Source organism: Paramormyrops kingsleyae, chromosome 6, assembly GCF_048594095.1.
Source record: "Paramormyrops kingsleyae isolate MSU_618 chromosome 6, PKINGS_0.4, whole genome shotgun sequence".
NCBI lineage: Eukaryota > Metazoa > Chordata > Actinopteri > Osteoglossiformes > Mormyridae > Paramormyrops > Paramormyrops kingsleyae.
The window spans coordinates 19282973-19297002 of NC_132802.1; the positions used below are offsets into that span (position 1 = coordinate 19282973).

At 44.5% G+C, this 14030-nt stretch overlaps 1 protein-coding gene across 1 annotated transcript; it reads right to left on the bottom strand.

Moving 5' to 3' along the window:
• Positions 1 to 1566: 1566 nt before the first annotated feature.
• Positions 1567 to 13555, bottom strand: LOC111840346 (citrate synthase, mitochondrial). Its single transcript, XM_023805071.2, has 11 exons — positions 13342 to 13555; positions 10214 to 10261; positions 9845 to 9952; positions 8631 to 8696; positions 7405 to 7536; positions 6613 to 6801; positions 6323 to 6522; positions 5519 to 5648; positions 5100 to 5201; positions 3950 to 4159; positions 1567 to 3744 (listed from the first exon to the last, which is right to left on the bottom strand). The coding sequence occupies exons 1-11, from the start codon at positions 13390 to 13392 to the stop codon at positions 3574 to 3576; spliced, it is 1407 nt and encodes a 468-aa protein (XP_023660839.2). The 5' UTR covers positions 13393 to 13555; the 3' UTR covers positions 1567 to 3573.
• Between the last annotated feature and the right edge of the window lie 475 nt (positions 13556 to 14030).

A 14030-nucleotide genomic window follows, 5' to 3' on the forward strand; every position in this document is an offset into this window, starting at 1 on the left:
GGACAGACTTTGGTTGCTGTGTGCACTGATCATCAGGAAACTATCGCGTGGATAAATATGTAACCCAGACTGATGGCAGTATCCAGAATCAGGATCATTTCACTCATTTTCAAGTTAAAATGTCTCCTTTATCGTCACCTGTTTTTCTCCCAGACTGTATTGTTTTGAATATGTGGTCTACGTGTAACTATAAGACAAAACAACATTTTGTTAATGTTGGTTTTCTATAGGTTTTGAAGGGGCAGCTACTGTAGTGTGCATTTAAATATAGTGTTCAAGGTAAAAAGAAAAAAAAAAAATACGGAAGAGGATTAGGGCCACCGTGAAAATATTATTTGAATTCTGACTTTGTCAGAATTCTGACTTTTTTTCTAAACTCAGAATTCTGACATTAAAGTCAGAATTCAAATAATATTTTCATGGCGGCCCTAAATCTCTTCCGTAAAAAAAATACACCAGGTAATCTGATTTAAATTTTTTCATTCCTCTTGCTCCATGCAGAAAAGTCCCCTAACAGTCTCAATGATCACGATTAAAGACAGAACGTCTGCCGCCTTTGTGATCTCTCATTGACCTAGACACACCAGATCAGCCCCGCTTCTTGTCAATATCAGTTGGTGGTTCAGACTCCAATCCCCTGGAAAGCAGTGCTACAGCAAGGGCTGGGACTGGAAGTATAAAATGGTCTTTGCAGACCGGCGGAATGAGAAACCGGAGTAGAGTAACGGCATCCAGGGCTATTTATAACAGGGGAGCGGTCCATGAAAAGCTGCTTTGTACTGGATATGTGTACATAGCAGCCTTTAACATACCCGACACCTCATTAGGATACCTCCAATTAATAAATGGGCACTTTTATGAGGTACGTCAGGCCTATTGTTGTGAAGTTGGTGTACCTGTAAAAGGGAACGACGCTCGTGAATCTGACAGTGCTGTGGTGCTGGAGGGAGCCGAACAGAACCCATGGAAAGAGGGCGACTGCAAGGAGCTTCTGCGGACCTCTGGCCAGTGGCTTTCACATTGTTTTGCTTGGTCGGATGACAAGAACTGTATACAAATAGCTAAGTGTGACAAAGAGCAGATGTACTTGGGAGGTGTAGAGCAAATACAGTGTTGGAGGGTCCCTGGGAATTTGTACCTGCCTGTGCTGTATGTCTGTGAAAGACAGAGCTGGAACACACACTACTGTTCTCTATGTCTGTGAAAGACAGCTGGAACACACACTACAACTGGAAAATATAACCGAAAGGAAAGAAAAATTCAGCATCAAATATCATTCAGTATCAAATTTCTTCCCTTTCCACAACATCTTACTTATGGAAAAATTACAAATCAATAATTTTGGTATTTGGCTACAGTCATGTAAGCAAGGGCATCTTTAGGAATATTTTGGAAGGGGGGGGCGTTAACCCCAAATAAATGTGTATTTATTAGCTTAAGTCATTAATAGCTTTTTTATACGTTTGCCAGGACCCCGTAAAGACTCAGGCCCCCCTATCCATTCATCTCGAACTACACCCCTGCATACAGCAGTCAGTTTCAGCTGATCTCAGACGTAAACAAGACTGTTAATAAAAACATTTATTGGTTTTCCTTTTTTTATTTTCCATTTTTTCTGTATTATTTTCACAATACTGTCCCCACACCTTCCCTCCCCACCCATCCTCTCCGTCCTGCAATGCCGACTTCAGTGTCTGTCCCCTTCGTGTCTCTCTTCAGTACAGAATAACCTGAGGTTTGCACTAATGGGACCATGACATGAGAGGTGCCACTTTAACTTAAAAAGACAAAAACCACAGACTGGGATAATGACTGGACGTAGGAAGAAGGCTGTAGCACATGCTGAGGAAATGGTCCCATCAGTGCTTCACAGAATGGAGTGTCTAAAGACTGGCTTGACCATCAACCAGTCAGAGTTAACATGAAAATTGAGTGGAGGATGACATCGCCCCAGAGAAGTACAGGCTTCTTCCCGAGGCCACTCTGACTGAAGACCACCGCTTGTCAGCTAACACTGATTTTACAGACCGATGTTAAAGGGAAAGCAGGAAGCTCCACAGAGCCAGATGGTCGTCACCAACCTGCTCAGCCCTCCTGTGTGGGTCTGTCTGAGTTTTACACAACCATTAAGCTTGAAAGTCTAAGATCACCTTTAACTTATAAACCAAGTCAGGCTTGGCTGTGTTACTACTGTTGTCATTTAAGATGGCGGGAGATACAAATAAAAGTGTCAACACACCTACAGCTTTAAATTTAAACATAACTTATAAAAGATGATCTTACATCGGGTCATGTCAGGTTTGAAGGGAAACAAAGGGTTTTCTAGTGATACTACAAGTGCTCATTGTGGAGTAACAAAACTTGAGTGGTCTATCATGGTGTGGGCAACACAGGCAAACACTGTTTAAACAAGGTAGGTGTCCAACAGACATTCACCTGGCTGCGAGTTTCAAATATGAAAGCTGCTCTTGGGAAAAGGAGAAAAAAAAACAAAAAACACAAGACTATGGGCCACCCAACATGCAACAGAACCTATTAAAACAAATACAAATCCCATCCATCCTAACCACTTTCTGCATAACCACCTCCCCCCACTAAAAATGTAATGCAGTGTTTCCCAATCTGGTCCTCGGGGATCGACAGTCGGTCCACGTTTTTGCTCCCTCCAAACTCCCTACCAGAGAGTGCGCATGTTTTTGCTCCCTCCCAGAAACATGGACTGTCTGTGGGTCCCCGTGGACCGGATTGAGAAAAACTGATCTAAAAGGTTACTCTGACTGATGAGGGGTCAAAAATTTGATGTGAACTGAGAAAGGAGGGGATAACTGAAGTCAACAGTGGAAGAGTAACTGATTTAAAGGGACAGTAGCTTTTTAGCTGACCTAACAGTAAACTGTTGGATTAGTACCCCGATGTGAATTTTTCACGTACTGATAAGCATCCAATGTACCATGGAGTGTTATTTTATAAAGGCAGACCCTAACGAGCAAAGCTATGGAGAAATGCAAGGATTACTCTAACGCATGCAGCAGGGGTAGAGTTGGGTTTCTGTCATTGGTTTAGTGAAGCCTTCAGGCAGTTTCTGCAAGCCTCTTATCTTCTTGAAAAGCTGCCCAGCAGCATGTCTGTGGGGTGGGGTGGGGGGGGGGGTGAGGTCCAAAACCTGCCCCAGGAAAGAACAGCATTCCACTGTTTCCAGTTGGTGGTTGCTGGGTCAGCACTGCAGTGAGCCATCCACACCCACGATGCACAGTCTCACCAATTTCACAAACCCATTATGCAATAAGAAAAACCACTAGCATAGCATGAAACTTCACATCATAGGTGGCTAATTCAGGTGATTGTGGGGGAGGGGGTGTCAGTTATGCAATGTCAGGCCTACAAGGGATAAAAGGGACATAAATAAGGTGTGTGTCCTCCCCCCCCCCTTAAACTGAAATTTTATCTGAAGTGCCTTTGGGTAAACCAACAGTTTACTGTAAAGGTCTGTACTTAACTTTAAAAGCTTACTGTCTCTTTGAATCTCCCTCCCAAAGGCGTAGTTCTGAAGGTCGGCCCCTTTGAGCCCCCCCTCTACCCCAACTTGGCCCCCACCAGGGTCATCAGCCCATCGGTGCTCATGGACTTGGGGCGCTCCAGCGGGAAGCCCAGGGCCCTGCTCCACACCATCTGGGCCAGGACGCCCAGGGCCCGGGACACGCCGAACAGCACGGTGTAGTAGTTCATCTCCGTCATGCCGTAGTACTGCGGGGGGAATAAGGGAGGAGTGTGATCAGGCTGCAGATGAGTCACCCTCACATGAGCAAATGCAGAGCCAACAGAACCAAACCGATCACTCAAAAGTTTAACCTCAATCTGCAGATGCTAAGAAACTGGGCACCAAACTGCAGCGCAAGAATAACAGCAGCTAAATCTACATGTGGTCCTATGCTCCTCTGTCAGCTCCTACCTGCAGCAGAACCCCACTGTGAGCGTCTACGTTGGGCCAGGGGTTCTTGGCCTTGCCCTGCTCCAGCAGCACGTTGGGCACGATCTTGTACAGCTGGGACACCAGCTTGAACATGGGGTCGTTTGGCAGGTGCTTCAGCGCAAACTCGCGTTGGCAGGTGTACCGGGGGTCGGTCTTCCTCAGGACAGCGTGCCCGTATCCTGGGACCACCTGAGAGAAGAGAGGGGGAAGCTCCTGTCTATCACATCACCTTCACGTTTCCAGCCTCTGGAATACTTCTGGTCTGAAGATGGACATTAATTACATAGGGTGCTGGGGGTCAAATGTTGTTCAGGCATTTAAAGGCCTTTTCACACATAGTTCATTTGCTCTGGTTTGAAAGTTGATGAGTTGTAGCATTTTCCACCTTTGGAAAAATCCAAGCAAACCATAATGCACCATTACAAACTACACCAGAACGTTTACTCCGCTTATTGGTCAGATGTGTCTGTGGCAGAAGCAAGACAAATACAGGAAGAAGGTCCTGTGTTCTGAACTATTGCATATTTCTATGCAGCTTAACATGGAGCAACGTCACAGATGGCATGTGTTAGTAGCCGTGGTAATTATCTGGCAAGTCTGCACTATACCAGCAGAATGAGAATTCACTTCAAGGGTATGTCTCTATTGAAAGTCTACAGCATGCTAGCTTCCACCTCAAAACAAACTACTCCAGAGTTCATCTGGCACTTTACTGAGAACACCTCCTCTCAAGGGTCTTGGTGCAGTTGTTTTGGTCCGAACCTGAGTCCAATTACCATGTTCACACGAGCCCAAGAGAATCGCATCAAGGGGGAAAACGAACCAGAATTCGATTTAACCGGACTAAAAGGTACAGGAGTGAAAACACCCTAAGGCAGTATTTCCAAATCTGGTCCTCAGAGACACAGTCGGTCCCTGGTTTTGCTCCCTCCCAGCTCCCTGAAAACAAAAATGGGAGGAAGCAAAGACAGGCTGTATGGGGGTCCCCAAAGACCAGACTGGGAAACACCACCCTAAGGCAATTCTCAGTAAACAGTCTAATTACGAACACCTGCATCAATATCACAATGTAAAAACTCAACACTATCTGAAAACATCGGACAGCAGCTACGCAGCCCGGCCATCTTACCCTGCCAGACTTGAGGGTGTTCCAGATGTAGTCCCTCAGCTGCTCGTCAGAAACCTCCCCACCCAGCTCCTTCTGCAGGGCTGTCAGCCACACCAGCACCTCCTGCAACGAACACTGGCGTTTACAATGGCCTGGACGACGAACACTGGGAAGCAAGCGTTACAACAGACGCAGCAAGAGCAGGCTCACAAGAATATAGTGAGTCTACCAGCAATGAAGACACAGACAGAGACACAGACAGAGACACAGACAGAGACACAGACAGAGACACAGACAGAGACACAGACAGAGACACAGACAGAGACACAGACAGAGACACAGACAGAGACACAGACAGAGACACAGACAGAGACACAGACAGAGACACAGACAGAGACACAGACAGAGACACAGACAGAGACACAGACAGAGACACACACCTGATTGGCCAGTCCGTGCAATGGTCCAGCCAAGCCATTCATGGCAGCACTGAAAGAGAGGTAGGGGTCGGACAGGGCACTGCCCACGAGGTGACTGGTGTGAGCGCTGACATTGCCACCTTCATGGTCACTGTAAAAGAAGAGGATTCAGAATAAAAGTCATGATAGTGTAATGGTAACAAGTTTTAGATCGCGTAGCATTTTTATTACTACAAAAAAGCAGTGAATATAGCTAGACAATGATTTTCCATAATGTCATCACATGAGAACAGACCCAGCCAATCTAAATACCTTAAAGTACATGAAGACTTTCATCAGGGAGAGGATCCTGCATCTCTATCAAACAAGTTTTTGGTAAATAAAAGTGGAACCAAAGCTCAGCTGTAAGCATTGTACACAGACACATTTTAAAAAGTGTTCCAAGAACAACTGCGGAGCTCCAAAGCCTGTGAAAGCGAGCAGTCTGAGACCTCCATCTGCTTCATAATGGCATAAAAAATATGGAACCACTTTACAATAAGACTACCCTTATAAAGGGTTCATGAATGGCTTATGAGCAGGTTATTAACTTAGGTTGTAACACTTTTCTCTATTAATGAGTCACTGCCAGTTATAAGTGGCGAAAGGGAGCCTTAATTGTAAAGTGATACTAAAAATATACTAAAAATATACTCCCTTTTGCATCAGTGAGAAAAATCAGGCAAGCTATAGTGACATGGTCCTTGTGGGATGATTACAGCTGAAACGCACAGAAACTCAGACGGATCTGTACCCTGCGAGAGGGCCAGACCCCCCCCCCCTTACCTGTGAATGGTGAGATAAAGTCGCATGAGCTCAGTGAACTGCGGGTCGCTGTAGCCCAGCATGTTAGTGAAGTTGTGGGACCAGTCCAGCTGGGAGTCGATGGCGCCGATGCTGCTCGCTTCACGGTAGAGGTTGCGGTAGATCTTCGCTGCCACACATGGCAGCTTGGCAATCAAGTCCATGGAGTCCTCGTAGATGAACTGGGAATGACATGCGAGACAGTTTAGCGCTTAAGGACACATTTCGGCCCGATCTGCACAGACCCCCGCAGAACTCAACGGTGCGCTCACCTCCCAGTACTTGGCCTTGTTAACGCCCTCGGAGTAGGCGCGGGCAAAACTGCTCTCGCTGTTGAGAGCCGTGATGGCTGCACTGAACTGGGACATGGGGTGCAGGTTCGTGGGGAAGTTGTCCAGCATGGTGACCACATGTGAGGGGAGGGCTGCCCGCTTGGCCCACTCCTTCGACACCCAGTTAACCTGAGGTGAAGTGGGAAGTGGGGGGGGGGGGTTGGACTTTAGGCATTCATTTAAAGTGTTTAAGTCTCTGTCTCCACTCTAATACAGTGATCTGCAAATACACCCCCGTTAATGTACAGGTTTTGCCCAGACATCCAGTCCAACAGTCAGTGTCAGTGGGCGAAACCTTAGACAGTAAGTCAGCCCTCCACAGCAGCCCAGCCTCCGAAGACACGTGCTGCAGATTACCAGAAAAGTAGTCCTATGCCGGCTTTTAAAGCAGCCATTCTCTCTGACGCAGGTAATGTCAGACTCCACGCTAAAGCAGGCAGGAGGTCGACAACATCACCTGGCTGAGCTTTGGACCTGATCTGGACGTTTCTCAATGACTGACGTTGCCTTAAGCAATGTTTTATACTTGTAAATATAAACTTTTATTGGGAACTTCAGCTTTACAGCCAGACCTGAAATCTACACCCTCATTAGATTGCTGCATTGCACTGTGAAATTAGAAAGCAATATGACTGGTGGGGGGGAAAAAAAAAAAAACTCATTAAGACTAACAAGTCCTAAGAAAAGAGCGGCTTCAACCAGGGGAACCTGTAAGCTGGACAGCACTCTCACCTGCTCCTGTGTGGGCACCTGACCAGTAACCAAGAGCCAAAACAGGCCCTCAGGTAGGGGCTCCTGGCCCCCAGGAGCCTTGGGCAACAGCTTCTGGCATTCTGGAATGCTGTATCCACGGAAACGGATTCCCTAGGAGACACAATGTAGTTTGACCGACAGTTGAAGCCTGTGACTCAGCTGACAACTCACCCAGATGGGTTGCCTAATGCCACCAAAAACATCCCTCCCTTCAGTTCATTAAAATCCTGTCCCATTTTAGATACTGAGAGTTTATGGCACCTGACCTCTGACACACATATTGTGTGTCACATGATCTCTATGCTTGTAAGATGGCAGAAGGTGGTGGGAATGCAGCCTGCATTATTCTCCTTCCTTTTTAATGTCGCACAATGAACGCATACTGGTCTGCCAGTGACTGTGCAGACATGAATATGGGACTTGTCTAATCAACATTCAGCAGCAACTACTCAACTTCTGAGTTATTATTGCTGCAACAACATAAAATACTTCATCACATTGTGAAGATGCACCAATAATTCTGAGCTTGAAAATCAATACACCCAGCTTGTTGAGTATGGTTTCATTACAGGACTTGCAAATTCTGTTATTTTTCGTATCCAAGACATCTTGCAAATGAGTTAAGCATAAGCCTTGATGGCAAGACTGCTGGACTTGGGACGACAAATGGGGTAATTCAGACCTTAAAGTGAAAAATCTAGACTCATTATTAGTTCATTTTCATAAGTCAACTGGCCTTTGTATTATCAAGGTCTATAGCATACAATATCTTCTCTTCCTATAGAAAAACAAAAAAAAGCCTAGTTAAAATGTGTCTGTGTACAATGCTTACAGCTGAGCTTTGGCTTCACTTTCAATCTGCTATGCCTAATTGTAAACATGACAAAAGCAAGTTTCTGGTTTCCGTCAAAGGGCCTAACAGGACATGAATCATGTCACAGTTTTCTTAAAGGCGAGTGCAAACCAGCAGAGCAAAACCAAAATGAGGAAATAAAGGGAATCAATTTTTTAAAGATATACGTACTACACTACAATCTTCAAAAGAGAAGACAAAACCATTTCCACTACACAGAGGTCTGGATATAAATGAACAGAAAATGTCTTCATCTTCAGTTTCACCTGAGAAATGTCTATGCTCTGTTTTAGAACTTCACCTACTAGCTCCAAAAGATGACTAGAAACGTGGGCGCTAGTTAAATGCTCACCTCATCAGGATCCAAGACAGAGGTCTCGTACACCAGGCCCTTCATGCCTCGCATTCCACCGTACACCTGCAAACACACGCACAACACGTTTCCCACCAGACTCATCAATGGCTGCCTGTCTGAGCAGGAAAAACACTCTTTATTCAGCTAGTATGACGTTACTTTGAACCAGGGATCCATGTGGAGATGAGCGCGTAAGAGCTCTTAAAAAGGTTTAAGAATACAGATTGTCCAGATAAAGGGATTCATTGAGATTCACCTGTATTTAGTGCTAAAAGATCACTAAACATTAACAGGACGTAAGGGACTAATTACCGCCACCACCCCTAGTTTAAAACAACATTTTAACAATGTGCAGAAAACCAGGTGGATATATCTGGCAGGTCCAAAACAGATTAATCTCCAGGCAGATACCAGTAACATGAAGCACCTGATAACACTATCAAAAGTAGGGCAGCCTGATCGCAAAATGGCAGAATGACAAAGGCTGGCTGTGCATGCCCGGCATGTTAAACTCCACCATTTCTTTGCATAGACAAAAAAAAAGAGGGAGCACATCGAATGCATGGAGCTCTACTGATGCCAAATGGCCAGCTAATCTGTGTGAGTATGGTGGTGCGTTTCCATCAAGAAGCCAACCGGCAAAATGACACTCAAACACCACATCCTATACACACCATGGGGAAGACTGCCCATCAGAGTAGGTCTGAAAGGGAGCATGGTCCTTTGAAGTGGGAGGTGTTGCCAAGACCAGCCCCAGAACCTGCATCCATACTGCACAATATTCTGCCAAAGCAGGTTTTGCAGCATCAATTTCTATAGAAACATGGCCAAGGACAAACTTAACTCTTAGCAGAGGTGTTACCACACAGCAATGCTTCTACAAAATGTCGCCATGCTGTCAGACAAAGTAAAACAAACATCTTTCTTACTTTTAAAACTTACCTCTTACCCCCAATACTGATGGTAACATACCTCAACATGACAACTTATTTGGCACCGACACAAGGCCATATAAGTCCGTCACAATTAGGTGCAATGGGCACAGTGACACAGCTAAAAGGGAGGGATGTTGCCACCCGAGAGAACTGCGACCTTCACCGTCTGCCAAGTCCAGAGCAGCATCGCTCCACAAGTCAACCCTTCGGAACTCAAATTGATTTCACTGCCATAATTTGGCACCTGCTACAAAGCTGGGCATGTTGTAGTCTCACCATGTCCACAGTGATCTGGCCAATAGTGGTTTTTCCATAATTCTGTTTGAAGTTCTTGATTCGACTCTGCTCCTTGGGTATCAGGTCAGCCAGCACATCCTTCAGGCTCTACAATGACACATAATCCACACTGAACCGTAAGGAGAGGGGAAGAAAATGACACTTTCGAAAGACAGGACCCATTCAGGTCAATGTAAAATAAGAACTGCTCACTTTAAAGATCATGCTCGATAAGTATATGACAATACAGACAAGTGTAAAAGCAATAAGATGATAGAGAATGACAGGAAGCCCAAAAGGATAAATGACACAGTCCTGAGTGGCCAGACATATAAGAGACGAAGGCCACGTTGTACAGCAGATACTCACAACCGATGAGCTTGCATGCCTGGAGGCCACGACGATACAAGCTGCGTTCTGAAAGAGAAAGTGCCAGATGAAGCTGTGAGCAAATGCTGGCAGGAGCGTGAGCAGGTTTTCTGGACAAGCAATCAGCCTGCAGTGATCCAGGGTGACAGTGTTTGATGGGGGACCCGTCACCTGCACCACTGCATCCTGCACCTGACCCTGTACACTAATCATCACGGCAAGCTGTGCAGATAAAGACCATGTCTTGTTCTCTGAACTCCAGGGAAACGCTGCCTGGATAGAACTTCAAAAAGCTCTTATGCCTTCAGAAATTGCAAGAGGCTTCAAACGTAACGTAGAGTGTTTTGTGATGGGAGAAAACAAGCGAGCGAGAAATAAAACTACTGAGTAAGATTCCTTCAGAAAGCATCAATGAGCCACAGGACACCAAGTAAGTCACAGAACCCCAAAAACTTACAGGCCATGCCCTCACTAGGCTAGAAATAGAAGAATGAATAGATTAGGAGGCAGGACACATACTATACAAAGGCGACCCTCACTGGATTATGACAACACTTGGCAGATGAGTGAAAACCTCATCAACTTGTCCTCTATTCTGCACTTAAAAAGCATATCAATGAAAAAATATCAGGAAGACTTAAGTGACGACCCGAGCTGATGTCAAAGATCGGAATTGAGGCCGATTCAAGCATTTTTAATTGACTGGCATCAGCCACCACAGCCTGATATATTTAATTCCTTTCATCCTCCTGTCAGTTGAGCAGATTGTAAAGGTTCCATCAAATGCGGCATTAAGACTGAGGCTTGAAACTACAAACTATTGTGACATCAACTGTGGAGATATTTTTGAAATTGTAAACTCATAGTGGCCCAACAGCCACCTGCAACATTTGCAATGGTATCCCCTCATGAGAGGGGTAGCAACCGAGTCTCACTTAATACAACCTATGTAATTAGGCACTTGCAGAAACATCATAAAGAAGAGTACTGCGAGAACGCAAGGCTCACTCAGACGAAGAATGGACCGACGCCTACCATATGGGTTTGTATACTAACATACTTACTAAAATATCAGCTCGGGACTCGGAACCGCTAGATATAAATATTGAATGGATCTGATCAGATTGGGGTACCAAGCAAGTGGATCAGGGACCCCTAAAAATTACCACAGCATTAAATTTCCACTAAAGATACAACAATAAATATTATGCAACTTGAACAACAAGCCAACAGCCAGAACTAAAGAATGTAATGGTCTAGAGCAGCTTGAACAAAGATATAACACTACTTTAAATACAGCAAAAAGAACAAACTGATTTGGGGAACGGCTGAGATCATCAATGAAAATAATGAGCCTGGACTATGCAGAATTACCAAAAGCACAATCAGCCAGGTCACAGGAGAGCAGATACACAGACAATCGAGGCGATGGCCAAGGCATTCAGCCGGTCAGGTGAGGGAGATCGGCGCCTTTCACCTGATCGGCATGCTGCACCTATCTAACTCTGAAGGGGATCAAGCTTAGGGCTGTCAACTTTACAAAGCTCTAAAATGGCTGCTAGCAGAAACAAAAGAATAAAAAGGCAAGGTGGGAAAAAATACAGCAGGAGTTCCTGTCATCATTTAGCAAGATATTGACAGATAAATAGTGGTGAATTTAGACCTGGCTGCTCTCCATTCTCTTTCACAGATTAGACCGTTTAAAATACAGCAATGCGATTAAGAAAGGATGCGTCTGCCTATGGCTTATGACTCGATGTCCATGATCGGAATGTCACCAGTCTTGTGTCATTATAACATCCCTGGAATTGCTCTGGGGTGCTGGATGAATGCCTGACCCTGGGCCCTAGCCCCGAGTTTAAATGTGCATGGTATGTGCGTAAGTGTGCCTCATAGGAAAATAAGATGGGATATGCAAAAACTAAAGGATTCCTGTACATACACACATATGGCAAAAAAGGCACTGCAGCCCAACATGGCTGTTGAATCCAGAATAAACTGCAGAAAATTACTCGTTCTAAAGGGAGGAGTGAAAACATGGCTATAAAATCAAAAGTTTATATTCAACTAGCAAAATAAACCACTCAGTATTGACAGGGTGCTGAGGGCTCAGTTCCTTAAATGGCCCGGTGACTCTGACCTTGAAGTAGAAACTTTGATGGAAAGGGTGAACCAATATTCTTCAAAATAAAACTAAACGTAGCCTCATTAACATAACGTTTAAGCCCAAAGACATCTTCACAGCAGCAACAACCCCCTATTACTCCAACCTCTAAAGACAAGCACCATGCATTCACGTCACAGACAGGTCAGTGGATCATAGCGATAATCTCACTTGGACAGTAATGTTATAGAGTATGAGAGTACATGATGAAGACCTCTGTAATTCAATTTAAAAGGAAACTAGAGATATTAGTTCGTCACCAAGTAGACATATCATTCTATTTCTGACAAAGGATAATAATTTGCTAGACAGGATATTTGGCCACTGAGGTGAAACTTAACGCTAGCATGGTCAAAAAGGTAAGAAACGGAATAGTTCAACTAACATAACAGCGAGCCTTATTTAAACATCCATCTGGTGGCAAACAGTCAAACAAATAGGTGGCTTGCTTTCAAGCACTCAGAATAATAGCTACCCACCCGGCAAACAAAAATAATAACCTGGCAAAGAATCTCATGGCGAAAAGGCCACAAAACGGACCATCTGCACTGTTAATTGGACCATTTTAAACAACCTCGGAACAAAAATTGATGCCCATAACACTGAACAGTAGTAAAGACCTAAGCAAAAGCGCCATCGTCATTAATATTCATATAGACGTAACAGAAAGTGACCAATACGAATCTACAAATAAAATAGCTTGGTGTACTGTCAAGTATGATATCAGGCAATATTACACGTTAAGGAGAACATGATTACTGGATGCCAGATACTATTGCCGCGATTTGCTGCGAATAAAAAAATCGACCAAAAAAAATTATTCAAGCGGCTAAAACATCTTTGGCAAAACAGTACAACAATTCTGCCTAAGACGCGAAGCCGGTTCGGTTAATTTGAGCGAATTCAATTGCACACGACTGCAGATTAACACAACAAAGCGACAGACTTATTTCCTTTGCCTTACCTTTGAATTCAGGAGTCTAGACGCTAACCTACTGACAGTGAGAAGAGACATGATGACTGGGTTAGGATATGGAAATTTATATGTATTTTATACTGATCTTAAGCCACTGTCAGCACACAGCAGAGCTCGCTGAAGGTGCCCCTCCTGTTTCGGTAGCGGTAGTGAAGGTTGAAAGAGAGACTTAGGGGCCGCAAGTAGAAGCTATCTGGATTGGACGGGTCCTAATAAGGAGATGACGACAACATTACGTGTTATTCGCGACCAACCTCTGCTAACAATTTTGATTGGATATAATCACCAGTGACCTAGAAAAGTATTGGTTACTCAAGGGTCCTAACGTTCCAATGTGCTTCTTTATTGGAGGCCCTCTGGCTGCCTGACTTAAAGTAAACTATATGAAATTAAACAAATGTACGCATTTTTGAAAAAGAAGACATTTTACTTGTAACGTTAACATCACAAAAAATATGGAAGGTAATCATGAGTTTTTGAAGTGATTAATAATAATTTCCATCTCATCCATCTTCAGATTCCACATCCCATCTTAGGCGCAATCATTGGTGGATGAAGGAGAACGTGAGGAGGGGGGGGTTGTTGCTGAGTCTGCTGGGGGCGTCGAAGTTGTTTATTCTTCTGCTGAATAACGTAATGACGTTAGATCGTTTTTCTCTGTGAACAGTTTTTCGGGA

What these genes read in the sequence shown, in the direction of transcription:
- LOC111840346 (XM_023805071.2), bottom strand. Translation starts at nt 13,392, where the DNA reads ATGTCTCTTCTCACTGTCAGTAGGTTAGCGTCTAGACTCCTGAATTCA. An exon ending in CTGTCTTGGATCCTGATGAG is followed by an intron (nt 7,537 to 8,630) that starts GTGAGCATTTAA and finishes TGTGTCTCCTAG; the next exon opens with GGAATCCGTTTCCGTGGATA. An exon ending in AGGTGCCCACACAGGAGCAG is followed by an intron (nt 6,802 to 7,404) that starts GTGAGAGTGCTG and finishes ACTTCACCTCAG; the next exon opens with GTTAACTGGGTGTCGAAGGA.